General features: G+C 40.9%; 1 protein-coding gene across 2 annotated transcripts; it reads left to right on the top strand.

Annotated features, from left to right (window-relative positions):
• Positions 1 to 592: 592 nt before the first annotated feature.
• On the top strand, positions 593 to 23,138 carry LOC142153050 (hepatitis A virus cellular receptor 1 homolog). Of its 2 annotated transcripts, none has more exons than XM_075210304.1 (7): positions 593 to 689; positions 8,780 to 9,118; positions 11,507 to 11,560; positions 16,885 to 16,964; positions 19,368 to 19,479; positions 20,687 to 20,720; positions 22,530 to 23,138. In XM_075210304.1, the coding sequence occupies exons 1-7, from the start codon at positions 641 to 643 to the stop codon at positions 22,606 to 22,608; spliced, it is 747 nt and encodes a 248-aa protein (XP_075066405.1). In that variant the 5' UTR covers positions 593 to 640; the 3' UTR covers positions 22,609 to 23,138. The 2 variants fall into 2 exon arrangements, with proteins under 2 accessions (XP_075066405.1, XP_075066403.1); XM_075210302.1 differs by having other exon boundaries at positions 19,365 to 19,479.
• The last annotated feature ends 412 nt before the right edge of the window (positions 23,139 to 23,550 follow it).

The raw sequence follows: 23,550 nt of genomic DNA, 5'->3' as shown, positions 1-23,550 counted from the left end.
AGGGTAAGTACTGTCTCCAACAATGTGAACAAACTTTTAGAAAAAGTGTGTTTACATCATCTCAAAATTGTCATTATCTCTAATGTGCAACTTTTTCAACCATCACAGAAATTGAAGGATTTAGAAATATCATAAAATGGAGCATGGGGTGCAATATTTATAGCTGTCATGTTGTGCTGAAGAGGGGCAAATGCTTAATTTGCTTTTTTTGAAGTGGGTTTCAATCTATCTAAACTGTAAATAAAAGTGTTAAAATGCAAAAAATATTTTTTCATTATGAGTCTGAAAGTCTCACAGACCTCGTTATAATAAATGTCAAGTAGGCATGCTTAATTGTTGAATTTAAATTGATTTTAAGTGACATTGCAAAAAAGAATTCATATCTATCTAACCAGCTTACATTAGCTGCATTATACAGTCATCACAAAACTCTGCAGGTTTTGTTAAACACATGTGAGAGAACGTTGGGTTTCTATTTCTTTAGCGCTATAGAAGAATTTCACGTGTGATTCATTTACCACACGGAGTTCCCTCTCATTTCCTTCTAGAAAAACTGAACTAAGCTGCTAATCTGTCACAGTTATTACAGAGACCACGGTGAGAAGTGAAGTGATCAGTCACACTGAGTACAACACAGGACATGATAGAGACGTATGTCAGAGTCTGCTTCTGTCTATTGCTTGGCCCTGGTAAGTCACTAAATGCTGGTTAAATTGGGTTTAAGGCAGCTGTTCTTGGTTCCCCGTCCTTGGGAGGTCCCTGCAACACAGATCTTTTGTGTGTTATTCTTATTATTGTGTTGTAAATCTATTACATTTATATAATCACTAAAGTTAATAATACAATTTTCCATGGTTTTTCTACCTTCCTTTATTGATATGTAACTGTACTGCTGTAATTTTACTAAAAACATTGCCCCATCTATCTGGCTTAATTCTGTGCTTTGCAATCATGTCTTTACATAGTTAGACAGAGATGCTTATACATATTGCCCCACAAAAACTGCTCTCTAGCTAAAAAAGTATCCTATGTATCGAGTGCAGCACAGCCGTGACTTTTCTAAGCGTGACAAAGATACAAAAACCATGCATGATGATATAAAGATATTTATGAAAAACACAGACTAAAACTAGACAGATTATAAAAACCATTGTTTTGGTGAAAGTTGCTGACAATAAAGTCACAAGAAGGTGGACAACCCATCTCGTTGTTGGATCTCATAAGCGACGACTAAACTTAAGAAGTGTTTTGCTTTGAAAATACTCGGGGCATCCTTAGAACAGTTTTAGAACATTATTAATACAAAAGATATATGAGATAAAAATGTGCTTGCTGGTGAAGCATTTTTTTTAAAATTTGCATAACAATTTCTACCGTAACGACTAATAGAAAACAATTCTGAGTGCTGACTGGTAAAGGGACTGAAAGCTCAAAAATTGAGTTTGCTTGGTGCAGAGGAATGTGTAGTTTATGCTGTACATAGATTTGCGCTGTTCCTTTGTGAAAGCTGTGGGTAAAGACATAATGGGTTTCGTCTGCCACCTTTTTACCTCCTCTCTGTGTGGGGTCTATTTACTATTATGTGATAAGAAAGATTTTATAACGGTAGGAAATCAGTTATCGCCTCAATTTACTAAAAAAAAAATTCAGGAGCAGCTGATACTCATGTGCCCAGAGATACTGGCTGACAATGTTAAGAGTCATCTTAGTCTAGTTTGAATTAATAACAGTGCAGGGAGGGTTGGGAGACAATGGCATAAGTGAAGGGGAGAGCTACTCCAAGGGTTTGTTGGTGTTATACTAAGTATAAAAGAGAAAGGATTAATGTTATTGTCAGTGCAATGGGGGCTAGCCATATGTTCTACAAAGTGATCTGAGAATGGGACCAGTGCAAGGTAGAAGGAGGCAATGGAATCAATGCAAGAACCACTAAAGTATCATCAGAGCTGAAATAAGGCTCTGGGGGCCCTGGGGCACTTAAAACAGGGGGGCTATCATTTTAGATACATTTTAGACAAAAACTCAGGCAAAAATGTGTGCACTACTGTTAGTTGCACGCAGCTTTGCCTTCTTGAACAGTACAGTGTGAAGTGGGGCATACCTCCCAACTGTCCTTGTAGTAGGACCAAATCCTGACTAAGCAAGACAGTCAACCAAATTCGGAACTGCCTCACCAGATTCAGGACAGTTGGCAGACTGTCCTGCTCTCTCCTACCTGTTCTTGTCACTTTCACCACCTGTGGCTGCTGGTGTCTTTAGATCAGTTGCTGTTTGTCTGGATCCTGGAATGTTGGAGGCTCTATTTGGAAAAAAAATGGGTAAATGAAATTTAGAAAACTCTAACCAGCCCTGGCATTAAATCAATAGCACCCACATTTAATAATTAGGCCTCTCTCCAAACCCAACATTAAGATAATAGTACTCACATTTGATAAATATATTTATTTCCCTCCAACCAGCCCTGACATAAAAGTAATAGTTTTCCCATTTATTAAATAAACCTATTTTCCTCCCGCCAAACAGCCCCAGCAATACCTTAATAGCATTTACATTTAATATAACCATTTCCCACAACCATCCCCAGCATTCAATAATTAGTATTCACATTTAATAAATAGCCCTCCTCCCTAAACTCAGCCCCACATTCAATTAATAGCACCAAACCACCACAGCATTAAATTAAAGGTACTGTCACCCCATCTTAATTTAATAGGCCCCACCAATAAATTAAATTGCTGCACTATCATCCCACAAATAAAATAGCACCCATTAAATAATTAGCCCCCACTTAAATTCCATCATTGTATTCAGGGCCATCTTTTCCATTGGGCATGATGGGCAGCTGCCCGGGGGCCCCATGGGCAAGGGGGCCCAATAGGCACGGCTCTTAATGAGAATAAATAATCCTGCAAAAGAAAAAAACCTGCAAAAAAAACCTACAATGGTCACTGAGCAAGTACATCTATCTCTATCTCTATATATCTATATCTATATCTGTATCTGTATACATCTATATATCTATATCTATATCTATATCTAGGGGCCCCGGTGCACTGCTTTGCCCGGGGGCCCATAATGTTGTTAAGATGGCCCTGATTGTATTAATAGCCTACTGCCCACCGAAATGCTATTAAGACAGCCCCCTTCCCTTCCCTCATAACACACAATACATTAAGACCCCCCCCACACTCCCTCACACATTATAGCAACATACACCCCTTTTCCCTCACACATTATAGAAGCCCACCCTCCCTATATGGCAGCCTGCGTCTCCCTCCCTATAGTTTAGTATAGACAGCCCCCCTCTATAGTTTAGAATAGGCAGCCCCCCTCATAGTTTGGAATAGGCAGCCCCCCCTCCATAGTTTAGAATATGCAGCCCCCCATAGTTTAGAATAGACAGCCCCCCATAGTTCAGTATATGCAGACCCCCATAGTTTAGTATAGGCAGCCCCCTCCATAGTTTAGAATAGGCAGCCCCCCCCCATAGTTTAGAATAGGCACCCCCCCATAGTTTAGAATAGGTAGCCCCCCATAGTTTAGAATAGGCAGCCCTACTCACTTACCTTTAGTTGAGCTGGCCGGCTTTACTCCTCACATCAGGCAGACAGGAGGTGATGCGTGATTTCTTGTTATCTGCGTAGTACTCTGGGACCCCATACAGCAACAGGCAGCCTAGCGATTGGCTGCCTGTTGCTGTCCACTGACCACCCATGTTTGTGATCGCTGCCAAGCCCCCCCTCCACACCAACCCCCAGATGTCGCCTCCCCCCGCGCCAAATCTCCCACCAGAATAAAAAAATATATATATAAAAAAAAGGGATGTAAGAGGTGGCCTTTGCGTGGTTTTGTTAGGCCACCGGCCTAGCAGGAAGCTTCCCAGTAAGGCCTATGCCAAATCCGTCATCATCATCATCATCAACATTTATTTATATAGCGCCAGCAGATTCCGCTTTACAATTGGGAACAAACATTAATAAAACAATACTGGGTAACACAGATAAAGAGGTAAGAGAGCCCTGCTCGCAAGTCTTCCAATCTATGGGACAATGGTCTGATACACAATGGTAAGTTCTACATCATATTGCATATTTGTATAGCTAGAATGCAAAGCTTAAAATGTATTTAGTGGGCTGTATGCTCAGTCACACAACTATGTTGGTCAGAGGATTGTTGTCTTGTATTAGCTGTGTAGAGGGTGGTAATAAGGTAACCTAGGGAGATTAAGATGCTGGTTGAGGAATATTATAAGCTTGTCTGAAGAGGTGGATTTTCAAAGAACACTTGAAGGTTTTAAGACTTGAGGAAAGTCTTCTTGTGCGAGGGAGTGTATTCCACAAAGTGGGTGCAGCCCAAAAAAAGTCCTGTAACCGAGAATGGGAGGATGTGATGAGAGTGGAAGTGAGACGCAGATCTTGTGCAGAACGGAGGTGTCGAGTTGGAAGATATTTTGAGACAAGTGAGGAGATGTATGTTGGTGCAATTTTGTTGTTGACCTTGTATGTTAGTAGAAGAATTTTATATTGGATTCGGTGAAAAACAGGCAACCAATGTATAGACTGACAGAGTGGCTCAGCAGAGGAAGAACGATTTGCAAGGAAAATCAATCTGGCTGCTGCATTCAAAATAGATTGCAGGGCTCAAGTCTGATTTTGGGAAGACCAGTAAGGAGGGAATTACAATAGTCAATGCAGGATATGATGAGTGCATGAATTAAAGTTTTTGCCGCGTCTTGTATGGGATATGTATTTATTCTGGAAATGTTTTGCAAAGATCCCGCATAGCCATTTTCAGAGGTACACTATAGCAGTGTCTTGTGTGAGATATGTACGTATTCTGGAAAAGTTTTTAGATATATGTAACATGATGTAAATATAGAGTTGATGTGGGGAACAAAGGATAGTTGTGAGTGAAAGATCACACCTAGGCAGTGAGCTTTCAGGGTGGGATTTAAGGTCATGTTGTCAATAGAAATAGAAGCTTTCTATTGGTGGGTGGGAATATTATTAATTCTGTTTTTGAAAGATTAAGTTTGAGTTGGTGAGACGACATCCAAGACGAAATGGCAGAAAGACAGTCAGTGACACGAGACAATACAAATGGTGAGAGATCAGGAGAGGATAGATAAATTTGTATATCATCTGCATAGAGATAATACTGAATTCCAGAGGAGCTTATTAGTTTTTCAAGAGAAGTGGTGTAGATAGATAATAGCAGAGGACCTAGAACTGAGCCTTGTGGAACTCCAACTGATAAAGGAAGCGGACTGGAGGTTGATCCAGAGAAATTGACACTAAAAGAGCAATTAAATAAGTAGGATGAGAATCCATCTGGCCACAGTCAACTGGCCATGACCAACCACAGAGCCATATTCCAGGTTAACACATTACCACCACCGAATAAGCAGTACCATACTTATGCTTTCTGTTGATCAGCCACAACCTTATTCAAGCGCAGTTGAGCACCATATATGACCCTATGCCCAATTCCAAGAAAATTACCTAAGGAACGGACACAAGTGAACATGTGGGTAAGATGCACCTAAACAAAACAAAGAAAAGATCCCACATAGCCATTTTCAGAGGTACACTTCAAGAGCACCCATAGTCTTCAGGTGAAAAACACCACAAGTATGCCATGATACAATGCCCCGAATGAAGTCCATTCTAAACAGTATTATAATAGAATGTCAAGCAGTAGCAAGATCCACCTCCTCTGCCTGCTGGTTAAAAAAAAATTCATATGTGGCACTACTGGAAGGAAGCCCTGGCAGTCATAAACTGCTTGGGTATGCTTGCTCCTGTAGAACTGCAAGTGCCAGCATACCCATGGCTGTCAGAGCATACTTTTGCTTATAGAACTAAAAGCACCAGCATGCTCTGGCATCCAGCGACCGCTGAGACCTAAAGCGCCACATAGAAAAATAGTGCAAAAACACACCATACCATATACCACATACCATAGAAAAAATCCTTTACTTAAAATAAAGACTCACCCATTCCTTTGTGCTTCACTTTATTAATCACCTAATTCTAATGACATTTTCTTCTGTCTTAATGTGTTTCAGGTATCTCCATAGGAAATAAAAACACATCTGTGCTGCTGAACTGCTCCTTGTGGAGCCCCAAAACGAATGACAGGCCAGGAGGCAGGGACTAGCTGGCAAATTTTATCCTGGTGGGGAGGGGGGGGGGGGGGAGAATTGGCTCAGCAGCCTATTAGAAACATTTTAAAGGAAAAAATGTAGGTAGCCCAATGACCCAGCCCAATACAGCTCACTATGGGACCAGCCCAGGGGTCGTCCAACTCTACTTGAGTCCTTATTGGACTCAAGAAATAAAGATTTGTCTTCACACAAGGATCTTCTTGTGGACTAGTTAACATTTATATCTGGTATGTTCTGAAATACTCTGAAAGAGCATTATTGCATTTATGCTGGTTTTAACAATTTTAGAAATCTCTTACATTTTACAGTAACCACAATGTTTTGAAAAACTGGTTCTCACATTATTTGAGGAAATAGGACTATTGTCCAACAATTGTGTTAAAGATATAGTGGTTGGCTGTTGTGTTAGAGCAGGGAGGGACAATGTGAAAGAGCCCTCAAGCCTACAAAGGGATTGCACAGAGGAAGGATGGAGAGCACAGGGCACACCCTCCTCCGGGTATCCGCGTGACCTCTCTGCACTGTACATACCAGGACACATGACGCGGAAGTTGGCTGCTCCTAATCCTAGCATAGACATAGAGTAATTATTTTACAGAGGTGTTGGCATGACCAGACCCAGTTAGGCATGCCTGACATGTGGGGGAGAAAGATTTAATCAAAATAAAGCCACCTGGTTTGATTAAATAAAAGACTAAAAATACTCCAAAATATAACTCATACTCACTATTAAACACTAGTTCTGCCACCACAAAAATTGAATTTAAGGACCGACACTCTTAAGAAGTATTCAGTTATTCCTGACTGATCCAAAAACGGAAACACAACCTAATTTGATCGGAGTTACTGTTAACCAAACATTTCTGTACCTTTAAATGTAGCATTATAAAATCAAATCTATCTGCAACATGAATTGTTTAAGAACACAAAGAGTTTAATATGACAGAAAGTTACAATGCTTATTGAATAAAAATGGTTATAACAATTTGACAATGTAAATGCAAAACAGTTTTCTTAAAATAAACAGAAATAATAATAAAATTAAAATGGTAATAGCATACTCACAATCTCTTTGCGGAATTCTGCAGCCTGAGGAAGGCTAGAAGGTATGAATTATTGATCACTAGAAGACTAAGACCCAAGAACTGATGGTTACTCAGCCCTTACCTCTTTCTCTATGATTTTACTGAAAGAAGTGTGTTTATTTTAGTTGTGTGTTACTACATCTGAAATCAATTGTAGTAATGAGTTCTATAAATATATATCTCTTTTAAAGCATAACAGATATGATATGTCCACTAAACAGGGTATGAATTTTGCACATATACATAGGAAACATGATAATGTTATATGGATTAATTGTGAAGATTTGTGTAGAATTGTGTATTTTCTCTATAGCTTCCTTATGTGTCTGGGGACAAATGTCATGTGTTACAAATTTGTTCTGTGGTCTCAGTACTTAGAGTGATCCCGAAAATGGTCCTTTCCAGTTATAATGTAATTTACCAACCATTTAGCATCTGTGGCTGGGCAATACGCACACGATCATTCCGGGAGAGTGGACAAGGATGGATTTTTTGGAACCATGTTATCTAATATAACTCATATCTTTGGATTGTGATTGTGATTACATTAATATACTACTGATCCTAATTATTCTGATTAGGCTATAATCATGACAGGTGTATGTCTTGGCTTGTGTTATAATACATTTTGTGTATCATTCTCCACACCCAGAGTATCTGTGTAACTAGACTGTCTCCATATAGGGAGAACTGATGCCTTTGCCTGTCACTCAAATGGTTGGGTCTGTATAAATGTGATTACAACAGTTAATATCATGGCCAGAACTCTTTTTCTATCAAAACTGACACAGAGAAATGTGACACAGTATTGCTGTACATTAGGGGTTATCATGATACAAATAACATACAATGACATAAAAAAGAAGGTAAAATTAGCCATGCCTAAATGAACCAGCAATCTAAGATCCCTTTTTATTTGCCATAAACAGGGAGGTTTAAATGTAATATATTGGTTTGAGGCAGCAGGTGGATTATTTAGTTGGCGGTGCAGTCGCATGTCTTGCAATCATTTTTTACTGTGCCTCGCCTTTTCATTTGCTTATCAATGACCTCCACTGACATATATGCAAGATAAGCTTAAAATGGTGGATGGGCAAGAGTTAATCAATAAAAATGAATGCTATACAGAAAACAACCACAGGGGGAGCATATATTAAAGCACATAGCAAGCAACCACACCATTAAAAGGCTTTAACTTTGCAGGGAAAGCACACACAGAGATGACAAGTAATTTATAAATAATCTAATCAATTATATTATTAGTAAATATACCAATAATAATTTATATCACATGACCATTAAGCCTCAAGTTTTGGCAAAGTAAGGTAACTCTATTGGTTTATGTTTACAGTGCAGTGTATGTAGATATGACAAGATACCTTTTCATTTTGAACTTGTATTTTAAGTTTATTGGACCCTTAAAATGTTTCATTGAGTAGGAATCAGGCATTGAAGAGAAAGTCTGAATAACTGAGCCATTGGTTTGATGTCCCCTTCCATAATAATTATGTGTCTCTTGAATACACAGGTCTATCTGCAGCAGCTGAACATGTGACAGGATCAGTGGATGATAACCTGACGTTACCCTGCAGTTATTCTGTCAGTCATGGTACAACCACAATGTGCTGGGGACGGGGCAGCTGTCCATCCTCTAAGTGTAACAATGTGATCATCTGGACAGATGGCAGCAGGGTGACCTGGAGGAAATCTGACAGATACCAGTTATTGGGGAACATATCACAGGGGGACGTGTCCCTGACCATCACTGGGGTGACCAAGGAGGATGAAGGAACGTACTGCTGCCGGGTGGAGACCCCAGGATTGGGGAATGACCTGAAAAATGATATAAATGTGAAGCTACAAGAAGGTAAGAAACCCTTTTTTATTTCTTAAAATAAAATTTTACACAAACAGGTTATAAAAGCAATGTCATTTTAGCACTACATTTAAAGGAGGTATATTTACTAAAAGGAAAGCATTAGTGAAATCCAAATCATAACAATCCTCTTGCAATGTAAGATTGTAGGGAAGCTTTAAACACAGATCTGTAGTCTCTTTATATGTGATTTTAGGGCTCATTCGCACATATACACTTGTCATGTTCAATTCATGGATTAATAAACACATACAAATAACATTAAAAACAAGACAGATAAGGGCAGTGTTGTAGTTCACATCTGTTTCCTGAACGTTGGCTGCTGTACTGAATAATTCAGAATGCAGCAAGCTCTATTTTCCATGTGTTAAAGCCCATTTTTCCATTCATTGGAACCAACAGCTAACCTGCTGCCATACAGAGGAAAGCAGAGCCAGCAAAAGGCTGAGGGTGTGAAATACACTTTTTATCAAACTACAGATACACAATGATCTGTTTGGACATGTAAAAGAGCATCTGTCGAAGAACAAAGGTGTAAAAACATTTGAATGTTCAACGTGTCACGAGCATTTCAGATGAGTGTAGTGTTAACACATGACGAGGATATGTATGAATTGGTGTGCTTGGTCTCACAAACCCCTAGGAGATAGTAACTTGATTCACTTGTTCACCTTCTTCTACCCTTACTGTAAGAACATTGGGGGATCTCCTGCCATCAAAGAGGGTCTGTCGCAGCTCTTAGTCATCCTACTGATTTGTCCATGCTCTTTGTAGTATGAGAAGCCACAAATGGTTGGGTGGATCACAGAACCGGTAAATAAGGTGCAGGTCTTAATCCTGCACAGTCTTAGTAGAATGGACAGATAACAAGACAAGTGACATGCACTCCTGACTGGTGAGCAGGTGGCGGATTTACCATACAGGGGAACTAGGCACGTGTCAAGGGCAGCACATTTTTAGGGGGCAGTGTAGAAATTGGTTTATTTTAGGGCACAATGGAAAAATTGGTTTATACTTTTAATTTTTGTTTACCCCCTTTTAATATTCTTTGTTACTTAATTTGTAACAACCACCCATTCTTCCCCATAAAAAAAATTAGGAGTGGATGTTGGGTAGTGGCATATAGGCATGTGGAGTGGGCAATTACTTATTTATGGTTCCTTCACTTACAATATCTAGGACAGCACCAACTATGACCACAGACCTGCTTGTGAATAGAACGCAAACCTTGGATAAAGGTGGGAATTAAGGTGGGATCACCACAAATATTCTAACCAGGTGGAGGGACATCCTCTATAAGACAATGCTGCACTACTACATCTTACCAGCAGGTGTAAAGCTCTGCTAGACTTCTATCGGTAATTTATTGGACATTGTGACATGTAATCTATTAATGTCCAGGGTTTATGTATAGTGTTCTGTACAATTGCTTTGTGTGTTTGTCATTTATGTATTTATGTGCAGATTATGCCGCATGTGTAGGGTTCACAAGTGTCCATTATTTATGGGCAGCCTGGTTGCTGACACTTGACATTTGCAACTTGATATTATAATTATCCCAGAATTCTGGCTCCTGACAGCAAGTAACAGAAACTAGATCTAACATGAGAAAAACAAACAGGAGAACTCCCCTGGAAAGTCATCATTTTCCAACTGCAATTTCTAGAATAAGTAGAAGTAACTGACCGTAATATATCCGTGGCAGGTGCATATTAGTGGGTACCCCTCACAATAGTAACTTACTACTGTATTCTATTATACGTTTCACAGTATCTCAAATGTAGAGTGCATCAAGTTTTCTGGAAAGCTCTATATTCCCATTTTTATAGATTATGGTGTTTAAGAATTTATTATACTTTTGAAGGAGGATATTTCCTACTTTAAAACAAGGGGTCTCTATGTCAAAACAGCAGGGGCTGAGCTATTTTAATTCTTCTTCTATCCAGACTCCATTGCTATAAAGTGTATGGTGGTCCCCTTGCCTTGATTTGAATCGGCTTGATGGATTGAAAGCTACGTATTACATGGTTTATATATTATTCTCTCTCAAATCTATGAACTGGAATCAGTTATATAAGTACAGTAAATAGCCACAAATCCGCTTTACATGGTAGGACGGAGACAGGGGCAGGCTGCGCTGGGGGGAATTTGCCCCCGGGGTCCGGTCCCATAGTGAGCTACCTTGGGCTGGGTCACCGGGCCACCTGCATTTTTTTCCCCTTAAAATAGGCTGCTGAGTCGAGTCTTGCCGCCTTTCCCGGGCTCAAATTTGCCAGCCCTCCCCTGGACGGAGATGGCCGGATTAGGGAGGCAATTGAAGTTTCCAGCACCCACCTGGCAGGTTTTCCTTCAGTCTATATTTCTCCTTCTATTTTACAGTTCCACAAAGGACAACCTCTGCTCCTACAACCAGGACAAACGACCTTACATTTGGTAAGTCAGTCATTCATTCCATTAAGTATTTATAAGTGTTATATACATTTAACTTAATGTACCCTTCATACAGCAGTCGAGAGACACTGAACTATGAAATCTGATTGTAGCTTTCTGATATACATTCAGTGTTCACTGGTTTATAGCTGGAGATGAGTAAATTAATTAGAGATGGGCGGGTCCGGTTCGGTGAGTAGCTCGGTACTCTCCCGCCCGCTCCGAATCCAAATCGAGGCCGAACGTCATTGTGACGTCGTCGGATCTCGATTCTCGCGATACTTCTACATTATAAATACCCGCCTCCACAGCAATCCATCGCCATTTGACAGAGGGAGAGAGCAGGGTGTAGTCACAGGCTGATTAGAGCAGGGACAGAGAATCCAATATTCTTCTTGCAATTGCTCTAACAAAAATCGCTAGAAAAGAGAGGAGGATAGAGGTTTATTATTTTTTTTTAATATTTGGCACTCCCCAGAGCATTTGGTGTGTCCTCCATAATTGTGTATAAATATTTCTGGCTGTCAAAAGTCATATCTGTCAGCAGAATCTACCAAATAATTTTTAGCACTCAGTGCTTTTGGGGTGTCCCCCATAATTGTGCATAAATATTTCTGGCTGTCAAAAGTCATATCTGTCAGCAGAATCTACCAAATAATTTTTACCACTACAAGTGCTTTGCGCTTAGAATGGATTCAAAGCAGTCCACATATGATCAGAATGAGCAACCAGGTTCTGTCACCAGTCCTGATGTTAGTGTTCCCAGTACGTCATCTGGCCAAGGCGATGTCAAACAACAGAGTGTTTCCAAATCAGGGCAAAAAACAAAAAACAAAAAAAAAATTACTCTATTGAAGCGAAAAAGAAGTGTTACTGAGCAAAAGTTAAGTGCCGATAAAAAAAAAATTACAAACATGCCATTCAACACACGCAGTGGCAAAGAGAGAATGAGGCCTTAACCTTTGGCTATTAGTGGCAGATCCCAAAAAGTTACCCAGCCTACAATTGGTGCACAACTACTGTTACGCATCAAAGCCGAGCTGCAAGATAACAGTAAGGCATTAGAGGAGAATGTTTGCTCTGATTCACAAATGACAACAATCCCTGTGGAGAGTCCATCCAACAGTGGGATGTCTAATCGTGAGCATTCTGCTGATGTGTGCCTTAATAGCCTGAGTGTAGCCAGTAATACCCAAATTGAGGATGCCACTTTGGAATTAGAAGAGGATGAGGGGGAGATTTGTGTAGGCGACGAGGGCGCTAATGAGGATGTTGATGAGGATGAGGTTGTTTGTGTAAGTCCTGCACCAGTGGCAGCAGTTCTGGCACGTGACAAGAAAAAGGCCATTGTCATGCCTGGGCATAAAACCAAAAAATCCACTTCTTATGTGTGGAATTATTTCTGCCCAAATCCAGACAACAATTGTATAGCCATTTGTAGTCTATGTGAAGCCACAATCAGTCGAGGGAGGGACTTTAACCATCTTGGAACCTCGTCTATGTTACGCCATTTAACGAGAGTTCATGGCAGAGTGTTGGGAAAAGCTAAAAGTTCTTCCCAAAAAAATACAAGCACTCCATCATCAGCTAAGACCCTCCGCTCACCGACATCCCGACGGCTACAAAATACACCCATCACACCATCCTCATCAATATCCTCAGTAGCGCTCGGAGTTAGCCCGGCATCCCACTTAAGGCTGGATGACTCCGGCACTATTATTGATTCCTCTGAAGAAAGCGTTAGTCCTGCTGCTGCTGTTGCTGCTGCTGGGGGTGAATCGTCATCCCAGAGGCAGGTCAAGAAAATGAGCAGTCCTACATTTCAGCAATTAACTGTGAAACAATCATTTGCGAGAAGCAAATATGACAGCAGTCACCCAGTCACCAAGCGAATCACAGACGCCATGGCTGCAATGTTAGTGTTAGATCTGCGTCCAATCTCCACAATAAACGCAGCTGGTTTTTCACAGTTAATTGAGGTTTTATGTCCGCGTTACAGAATTCCATCGCAACACCATTTCTCCCGTAAAGCAATTCCACAACTATACCAAAAAGTGTGTAAAAATGTAGAGATTGTGCTGAAAAATGCCATTCTGCCCACTGTCCACTAAACCACAGATATGTGGACAAGTGGAAGTGGTCAAACCAAAAACTATATGACTGTGACAGCCCACTGGGTTGGTCATTCACCTTCACCGGCAGGAACAGCAGCAGCATGTACACCACTACGTAACATTTGTCACAGGCAGGCCACTCTTTGTATCACAGGCTTCACTAACAGGCATACGGCTGACAATTTGTTACGCAAACTGAGAGATGTGATTGATGCATGGCTTATACCACTCGGACTCTCCCCAGGGTATGTCATTTCTGATAACGCCAACAATATAGTGCGAGCATTACAGCTGGGTGATTTCCAACATATTCCCTATTTTGCTCACACCATCAACTTGGTGGTGCAGAGCTTCCTACGAAATAACCGTGAGGTGCAGGAGATGCTTTCGGTGGCCCGTAAAATTTCAGGCCATTTCAGGCATTCAGCCACAGCATGTAGGAGATTACAGCAGCTCCAAGAACAATTTAACTTGCCCTGCCACCAACTTAAGCAATAGGTGGTAACTAGGTGGAATTCCACCCTGTACATGCTTCAGAGAATGGAGGAACAGCGCAAAGCCATCCAAGCATATTGCACAAGCCATGACATTGGGAAAGGAGGGGGGATGTATTTCACTCTTGCACAGTGGGGAATCCTTTCAGTCCTGTGCAAGGTGCTGAAACCATTTGAAGTTGTGACGTGTGAGGTGAGTGCAGACTCTGCTAGTTTGAGTCAAGTGATTCCTTTAATTAGACTATTGGAAAAGCAGCTTGAGAAAATGAAGGAGGAGCTGAAAGCTAACAATTCAGCAAAGTATGTTGGCCTTGTCGATCAAGTACTTAATTCGCTTCACAATGATCCTCGAGTTATTAAGATCTTGAACTCGGATCAGTAAGTTTTGGCCACTGTGCTTGATCCAAGGTTTAAAACCTACATTGAGTCTTTACTTGTAAATGAGCGAGATGTGAACTTTTGCAAGGAGCTACTGCTCAGCAAGTTGGCCGCTGAACTGGGCCTCGGCTTGACAACGTGTCCTCCTTCACTTTCTCAAGCTGCTGCTCGTAAAAAACTAAATTTCCCAAAAAGAAGCAGGGAAGACGCAGGGGGCAGACCAGAACAATTTAACATCTGGGCTGGTTTGAAGGACTTTTCAAAAAAAATTGTCACTTTGCCCATAACTCCATCCAATACGAGTATAAACATGCAAAGGATGGTGGAGGATTACTTTCAAGAGGTAGTTGATATGGAAATGTCAGACAGTCCCTTTCCTTACTGGGAAGAAAAGCAGGCCATTTGGAAACCAATGTACAAACTTGCTTTGCAATACCTAAGCTGCCCACCCTCCAGTGTGTACTCTGAACGAGTGTTCAGCACAGCAGGGAACTTAGTCAGTGATCGCCGTAGAAGGTTACTTCCCAAAAATGTGGAGAAAATGATGTTTATAAAAATGAACTACATCTTCCACGAGGAAGGCCTTCACCATCCAAGACATCCAAGCACTGACTGTTCTCTAATGGCGGATTCAAGCGGCGATGAATTGATAGTCTGTGATGATGACGTACACACTGATGAGGGTGAGGATTAAGCTGAAGATGATGACGATAACATCTTTTTAAAACTTTCTATGTAAGTGTAGGGTGCAATCTACCCCCAAAGAGGAAAGGGACTTGTGGCATTTCCATATCACGTACCGTCTTGAAAGGCTGCTGTTTGGGCAATTTCTCATTAAGGGTAGGGTGTCATAGACAGAGTGACCCCAAACTGCCTTTGTCCATTTCTCTAAATATTGTACAGTCTATAACGGCTGAATTTTTGGGTATTTTATACAAGTGGAGGGGGGCCTAGAGAGACAGAAACCAAACTGGCTTTGTCCATTCAAAATTAATATTGTACAGTCTATAACGGCTGAATTTTTTTGTATTTTCGACAAGTGGAGGGGGGCCTATAGAGCCAGAAACCAAACTGGCTTTGTCCATTTCAATTAATATTGTACAGTCTATAACGGCTGAATTTTTTGGTTTTTTAAACAAGTGGAGGGGGGCCTATAGAGACAGAAAGCAAACTGCCTTTTTCCATTTCTTTACATATTTAACTATAAGTGTAGGGTGTAATATACATCCAAAGACGATGGCTGCATTGCCAATATGCATAGATGGAGAGGAAGACAATCTGTTTTGTGTGTAGAATAAATTAAGGCCTACCAACGAAGAATTAAACTGTTTTTTGGATGATTTATTACCTCTACAATTAGATTACTTATCTCTAAAACAGTTGGAGCACTAAATTGGGTTATTTTAGGCCCCAAAACATTGATTTTCCAACAAAATAGCAAAACAAAACCAAACAAAACCAAAACCAAAACACGCAATGGCGGTTTTGCAAAACCAAAACCAAAACACAACGGTAATCCAGATCCAAAACCGAATCCAAAACCAAAACACGACGGTAATCCAGATCCAAAACCGAATCTAAAACCAAAACACGGGGGTCAGTGACCATCTCTAAAAATAATATACCATAGTGCAGAATGTGTTATATATTTGGGGACCCATATGCATTATGTTGGCTCTTAGGCGATTATTTAATAAAGGGAACTGTTGAAAATTGTATTAGTCAGTTTTTTCACTTTCAGGCTTAATAATAACAGGCGTTAAATTACATGTGTTTGCTAACATTGTTAACATCAGTACATCATATGTCAATAGATCTGACAATGGAACCCAGTGTTTCAAATGTCAGCATACCCACTCACACTATTACATACATTTAGGTGCATTATGCCTCATGGTTTTCTTAATGCTTCTACCTTCAGTCAGTGTATTGAGGTTGTGAACTGGCCTCTATTGATCTCCTGGGGAGATCAACTGACAACTGCATTTCAAACAGGTTTGCATTTGACAAGCTTCACTGGCATCTGGGCTTGGGCAGTGGTGGAAATGTAAATGTAAAAGTGGTGGTATGGAAAATGTAAGTGAATGAAATGGGATAGTTTTACAATGAAGGCAGTAGGTGACGTGGCGGTATGGCTTATCAGCGTATATATACCCCCACTGTCACTAATAGACTTGGGTTATCTAACTGCAAATCAAATGCCAGTGTGTACCTGGCCTTAAGGTGAAACTGGCATCCTATAAAACTATAATATATATAAGTAAACTGGAAAGGTCGGAAAGGTGTTATTGATTTTCTTTTGTCTTTACCTTGTGTATACTCATTGGAAATTTTATTTTAGTACCAGGTGTTGATGATCCAGTATCCATCCCAAGCACATTCTCTCCTGACACTGTTCCGTTTATCGACAATGAAAAACAGGTTATATTTTGTTCACTCAATATCACTAATTCTACATGAGCCAAAGATCAAAAACTGTCATCACACGGGGTGATTTTCAGACTTGCACAACTGACCAACTGTTACCTCTGTACAAAGGGCTAGGGCTTAATGTCACCAAGAGGTTTATCCATAGTCGACTACTCTCCCGGGAATGTCAGGGAGACTCCCGAATTTTTGGGAGTTCTCCCGGACTCCTGGGAGAGTAGGGAAACCTCCCGCATTGTGCCCTCTTCGCTGGTGAAGTGGGTGGGGGCAGGGCTAAATGAGTCATCCTGGTGCCTCCTCCTGTTGTGATAGGGTGATAGGCCTATATTGATAAAGTTTGACAGGGACGGGGCCTAACGACGCAACCCGAGTGGCCACACCCCCATGACGGAGTCCCCTCCCGGACATCATACAGCCATAGCTGACAAGTATGGGTTTATCTGGCAGCTGTGAAGAAATTGTTCACACTTTTTTAACCCCTTCAATAATAAAAAGCTTTGTTTCCTATGGGCTCATTCTCACCAAAACAGTCTCAGTTGTTTACAATGTTGAAGCATTTGCATAAAAGAGAAACTACAGCTGTGCAATACATTCTCAAGCAAAAATAGCATCATATACACTTCTAAACTTCCTCAAAAAAGCTTCTGAACAGCTTCATAAACACATATTTTATTGATTAACCCTAAATTATTAACCTACCAGTATGTTTTTGGAATGTGGGAGGAAACCTGAGCCCTGGCAGTAAACCCACTCAAATACATTTTGCAAACACCAAGCCTTCTCTCCTTTGTCACATTACAGCTTTAGTGTTTATGAGCCTTTACATTATAAATCCTTTCATGACATAAGAGTTCAACCAATTAATCAGTCAATTTTCACTGACCTACTGCTTCCCCCTAGTGGAGGACTTGGAACTGCATGCTAAAACAGTGTTCCCAGGGGTCTCCTGTTTCTGTAGTATAGGAGTTCACCAATCTCTTCTGTTCATCGCTTTCTTCAGTTTTACAACTTTGCTTTGTGAGTTTTTTCACTTTCTGTCTTGCTTTTTTAATGCTGATTCTACTCTGGCCGCACTGTCATTGTCTGCTCTCTGTTTTCTGCTTGTATTCACAGGCTTGCCTTTGACATTTCAGACGTGAACTTGATGTGTTGGCGACCATCAAGTGTGACCACAAGCATTTAATCTCTGTTGTCACACTTGACACAATTACCACCAACACCGCTCTAATGTATTAGTTATGGAGAACTGCGTATCCTACTCCTTAATGAACTCTGATATAATTTTATGATTAAAAACAATTTATTGCTGAGATTTGTTCTTTTGTGCAATTTCTGTTGCAGCTCCCATATTTCTTTTGCAGTTTCTCATTTACTTATGTGCACAATTTGATCATCATCTATGCTAAGGAGGATGGCACTTTGGGATTTTTTTTAAATCTATCTAGAGACCTGGGAGTGGAATAGACCTGGCCTCGTTTGTATATTTGCATATACTGTACCATTCCTTCTTCACTTTAAGCTTCTATGAACGGTAGTTCTGGTGTGTCAGATTGGCCCCTGTCAACTTCATTGAGTTGCTATTGGCAGTATTTAGTCTTAAGCTCTCACTGTGTGTATATGTCTTCTCTTAAAAAGCAAAACTTACAAGCTGCTTCTTACACTGACGCTACACACATCTCGTAGTTTCCTGTCTTCTGTATCCTTTTATTAATTCTTGCAAAACACACAAAGGGGCTAATGCAGAGTGGGACGTATGCCAGTTTGCGTTTTGTATCTTGCGTGAAATCATGTTCATGCCCAGAAAGTGGGGGCACACATATGCTCCTATGCAGACTGGCGTCCCTTTGGCACTTACAAGCTTCTGGAGAGGAGGAAGGGGCATGCAAACGAGTACACCAAATGCGGCTCAGGCAGACCTGCAGAAACATGCATATATGACTGTTTGGAGGCGTATGTTTTGCATCGGCTACAGGGCAGCTACAAGTAAGCTCAGATCTGCTGAGTTCGGGTGTGTTCAGTTCTCGGGGCACCGAGCCGAAGCATCTCTAATACTTAGACGCCCCTTCCTGGCCCTGTACCTCCGCTCTAAGAAGGAGTCACCAGTGTAAGGTGCATCCAATTCTGCATATTGCCATATGTGTACCCATTCTTGTTTGCACATGAGTAGTACAGAAATGCATACATCTGGGTCTTTTATAATAGTGTTGTCATTGTACAGTGGTGTGGGGGTAGAAGAGGTTGGCATTTTGGGTCCTCCCGCCTATAGGAACATGCCTAACTAGAAATCTGACCCTGCATATGATGTATCTTTGGCTGAAAACTCTACAACACTTTTAGAAAATTATTTTCTTACATTGTTTCTACATTATAACTAAATCCTCTATTCTAATCTAGCAGAGTACAGATGTGCAAGAATCCCCCAGAGACAGTAATGGACTTAATTTCATTATCGCCGGTGTTGTCATCGTGATCATCCTTCTGGTTTCCTTGCTGGTTATTGTATACGTTTGTAAGTAATCCAGTTATGATATTACTATAATTATTATTACTATGATTATTATTAGAGTGTATTTACTGTATTTCGTGCAAACATACACAGTGCTGTAAAACATACCTGCCTACTCTCCCGGAATTTCGGGGAGTCCTCCCGGACTCCCGGAAGATTAGGCAAAACTCCCGAAACAAACCTCCTCCTCCTCCTCCACATGCTGTGTGACCTCCCTGCACTGTGCAGAGGAGGTCATGTGACACGGAAGTCAGCTGACCCCATTCTGATAAGATCAGGAGCAGTCAACTGGGGACCCTCGTTCTCTTTTAAGAGTGAGGAGTCCAGGCAGCTAGAACAGCATCACCAGGCACCTACCCAAGGTTTGCTATGGGGCACGTTGTTGCACTGTTTCACCCCTAATGGCAAACTTGTTCTGTGGGCCACAAAACCTGTTGTGACCTTATTATACAGACCCCAAAATAGCTGTTGTTGCAGAGCAGACCCTTAAATTCACAGGTGGATTTATTATGCAGTACCAAGATCTCTGGTCACTTTAAAATGCAGAAGCCCAAATCTCTGGTAATTTTACAATGTAGACCCTCCCAAATTTCTTCTGATGACACAATGCAGAACTCACATTTCCGGGAGCGACACAATGCTGACCCAAATGGATGACCAAGCCTTCTTCAGTCCTGCACTGTCTCTTTGTGTGCTGGAGATGAAGTTTGACTGTGCTAGGGAGCTGTCATATGCAATTCACTGTTCTCAGCACTCTGATTTGTGGATATATTCAGCCATTCACCAACTAGTGTGTCAGGACCTCCCCACACACTGGTCAGAGCTCTCCACCAATCAGAGTGCTGGGTACGATGAAGACAGCTCAGTGAAATTTCCTGCTGGGCTGATGGAAATTTTACTGGTCAGCTCTGATTAACAAGGAGAGATTTGGCCGAGAGGATAATGCCACTCTGCCAACCTTCCCTGCCTGCCTCTGATTGAGATATATATATATATTCCTGGAAGGTTGCAAAGGTTCATACGTGTAAAGCAACATTTTTACACTTGCCTGGAGCTAGTACAAAGTGGACAAATCTTAAGATACATCAACACAGGCACATAGGTAGGCTTTTTTGTGCGTATTTTGTTTTGTAGTTCAGAGCGCAAATGCTTCCACCTCTAAACGAGCCACATAATGCATAGACCTGTAATCTTCTTTCTCTCATTTCAGACAAACATAAAATGAAAAACAAAGACAAATCAAGGTAATTGTTAAATCAGGAAATCTCATGTTTGTGGTTGCGATAGACCAATAAATCATGTATGTCTCATCACCGTTTTCTCTAGATTGTAAGCTCACTAGCTGAGCTGTCATTTCCCTCTGTTTTACTAATTTTCCATCTTCTTTACACTGCATGTCTTTATGCTATGTGTCAAGGCTGTGGAATATTGTAGCACACTATAAAAAAAAATAATAATATGTATAGTATATCCATGCATAAAACAAATAGCTTTTGCTCCTAATCATGAGTGTGTACCTACCAGTGTCTGCCACAAGATGTAGCTACCAGTGTCTGTCACAAGATGTAGCTACCAGCGTTTGCCACAAGATGTACCTACCAGTGTCTGTCACAAGATGTAGCTACCAGTGTCTGTCACAAGATGTACCTACCAGTGTCTGTCACAAGATGTAGCTACCAGCGTTTGCCACAAGATGTAGCTACCAGCGTTTGCCACAAGATGTACCTACCAGTGTCTGCCACAAGATGTACCTACCAGTGTCTGCCACAAGATGTACCTACCAGCGTTTGCCACAAGATGTACCTACCAGCGTTTGCCACAAGATGTAGCTACCAGTGTCTGTCACAAGATGTAGCTACCAGTGTTTGCCACAAGATGTCCCTACCAGTGTCTGTCACAAGATGTAGCTACCAGTGTCTGTCACAAGATGTAGCTACCAGTGTTTGCCACAAGATGTACCTACCAGTGTCTGTCACAAGATGTAGCTACCAGTGTCTGCCACAAGATGTACCTACCAGTGTCTGTCACAAGATGTAGCTACCAGTGTCTGTCACAAGATGTAGCTACCAGTGTTTGCCACAAGATGTCCCTACCAGTGTCTGTCACAAGATGTAGCTACCAGTGTCTGTCACAAGATGTAGCTACCAGCGTTTGCCACAAGATGTACCTACCAGTGTCTGTCACAAGATGTAGCTACCAGTGTCTGTCACAAGATGTACCTACCAGTGTCTGTCACAAGATGTAGCTACCAGCGTTTGCCACAAGATGTACCTACCAGTGTCTGTCACAAGATGTACCTACCAGTGTCTGCCACAAGATGTAGCTACCAGTGTCTGCCACAAGATGTAGCTACCAGTGTCTGCCACAAGATGTAGCTACCAGTGTCTGCCACAAGATGTAGCTACCAGTGTTTGCCACAAGATGTACCTACCAGCGTTTGCCACAAGATGTACCTACCAGTGTTTGCCACAAGATGTAGCTACCAGTGTTTGCCACAAGATGTAGCTACCAGCGTTTGCCACAAGATGTACCTACCAGTGTTTGCCACAAGATGTAGCTACCAGTGTCTGCCACAAGATGTAGCTACCAGTGTCTGTCACAAGATGTAGCTACCAGTGTCTGTCACAAGATGTAGCTACCAGTGTCTGTCACAAGATGTAGCTACCAGTGTCTGTCACAAGATGTAGCTACCAGTGTCTGTCACAAGATGTAGCTACCAGTGTTTGCCACAAGATGGATAAGAACACAGGCACAGTTGGAAACATTATAAATTAATTTCCAGGGGCATTTCCACGTGTCAGCGGGCTTTGGAGCATTACAAACCCCATTATGTCATGTTCACTTTCATTATAATGAATTTTTCTGAAATTGATAAATAATGTTCAGTAAAATTATGAGAAGAGATTAAGGTCAATTACGTAATTGCATGCAATTTATGTCTGAACGCAAAAGGGAAAAAAGTCATTGAAAGACAAGTAACAAATCAAGTTGAATAACACATGTTTTTTGGTTGGCATAGAAATTTAATAGTTGTCTAATATTACGTTTTGCAGGAACAGCGCAGTGATAACACTGGAAGGCCTGGGGGAGACACAGAGACCGGCAGAACAGAATATTTATATACTGGAATAACAAACTGTATATCACATTATATCCATCCATTTTTTGACATAATGCTGATTTCTTATTAAGTTTACATACCTCTCAACATTTAGAATCATGAAATTGGGGCAAAATAAGCCTTGCCTATGTTCCGATCAAACTCCACCCACAAATACACAAATTTGGGTACAACTACACCCACTTTTGCCTAAGCCCTGCCCCATTTGAAGCTTGCGAATCGGGATGTTCAGCCAAAAACGGGACAGTTGGGAGGTAGTTTGTTATGGGACATCAACCAGTCAGTTCTATACAACGATATTGCCCTTTAGAACATTCTACTCGTCGTTTCCGCACAGCAAAAACTTCCCTCTAGCGCCATCTACCTGTCAACGCTACAAAGCGATCTGTCATTTCTACAGAACGATACCGCCCCCTCCTCAGTTATATTTCTGTGTTTTCCTAAATTGCTGGACACTGTTTTATACATTGACTCAATTTGTATAATAAGGAATATGTGGATAACTGTAAAATAAATTTTATTTATATAACTATGTAATAGAGCATATTGTTTTTTTGTGGTTTTAGGCATGCTAAGTGTTAAACATTTTTTCCATTTCAATCGCAAGTACTGAGCTATATGAGTGAAAAGCAGGTATTTATAAGGCAGACAATTGGCAGGGATGGCTATATAAAGTATATTCCATTAATAACCTGCTGTAATATTTATGTGAGTGGAAAAAAAAGACAGATCTCATTTACTACAGTTCCTTAAAATGTTTAAAAGTCTGGGTAAAATTAAATACAAATCACCGCATTTTGGACAGTTGTAGATCATTGCTTTCTTTCAAGCATCAGTCCCCATAAGTACAATGTGTATTTTGATTTTATAAAAAAAAAATGATCATTTGCAATTGGTGTAAAGAATATATTCTAATAATGTGAAACTACAGCTAATTAAATATTTTAGTGAAA

Source organism: Mixophyes fleayi, chromosome 4 (assembly GCF_038048845.1).
Source record: "Mixophyes fleayi isolate aMixFle1 chromosome 4, aMixFle1.hap1, whole genome shotgun sequence".
Taxonomy (NCBI): Eukaryota; Metazoa; Chordata; class Amphibia; order Anura; family Limnodynastidae; genus Mixophyes; species Mixophyes fleayi.
The sequence above is the reverse complement of the archived record's forward strand: the minus strand, read 5'-3'. Positions and strand labels throughout refer to the sequence as shown.

Excerpts from the sequence above, each read along its gene's own strand:
- LOC142153050 (XM_075210302.1), top strand. The coding sequence starts at position 641 with ATGATAGAGACGTATGTCAGAGTCTGCTTCTGTCTATTGCTTGGCCCT. Across the intron at positions 16,965-19,364 it reads TTATCGACAATGAAAAACAG|CAGAGTACAGATGTGCAAGA; the intron begins GTTATATTTTGT and ends ATTCTAATCTAG. Across the intron at positions 20,721-22,529 it reads AAAAACAAAGACAAATCAAG|GAACAGCGCAGTGATAACAC; the intron begins GTAATTGTTAAA and ends TACGTTTTGCAG.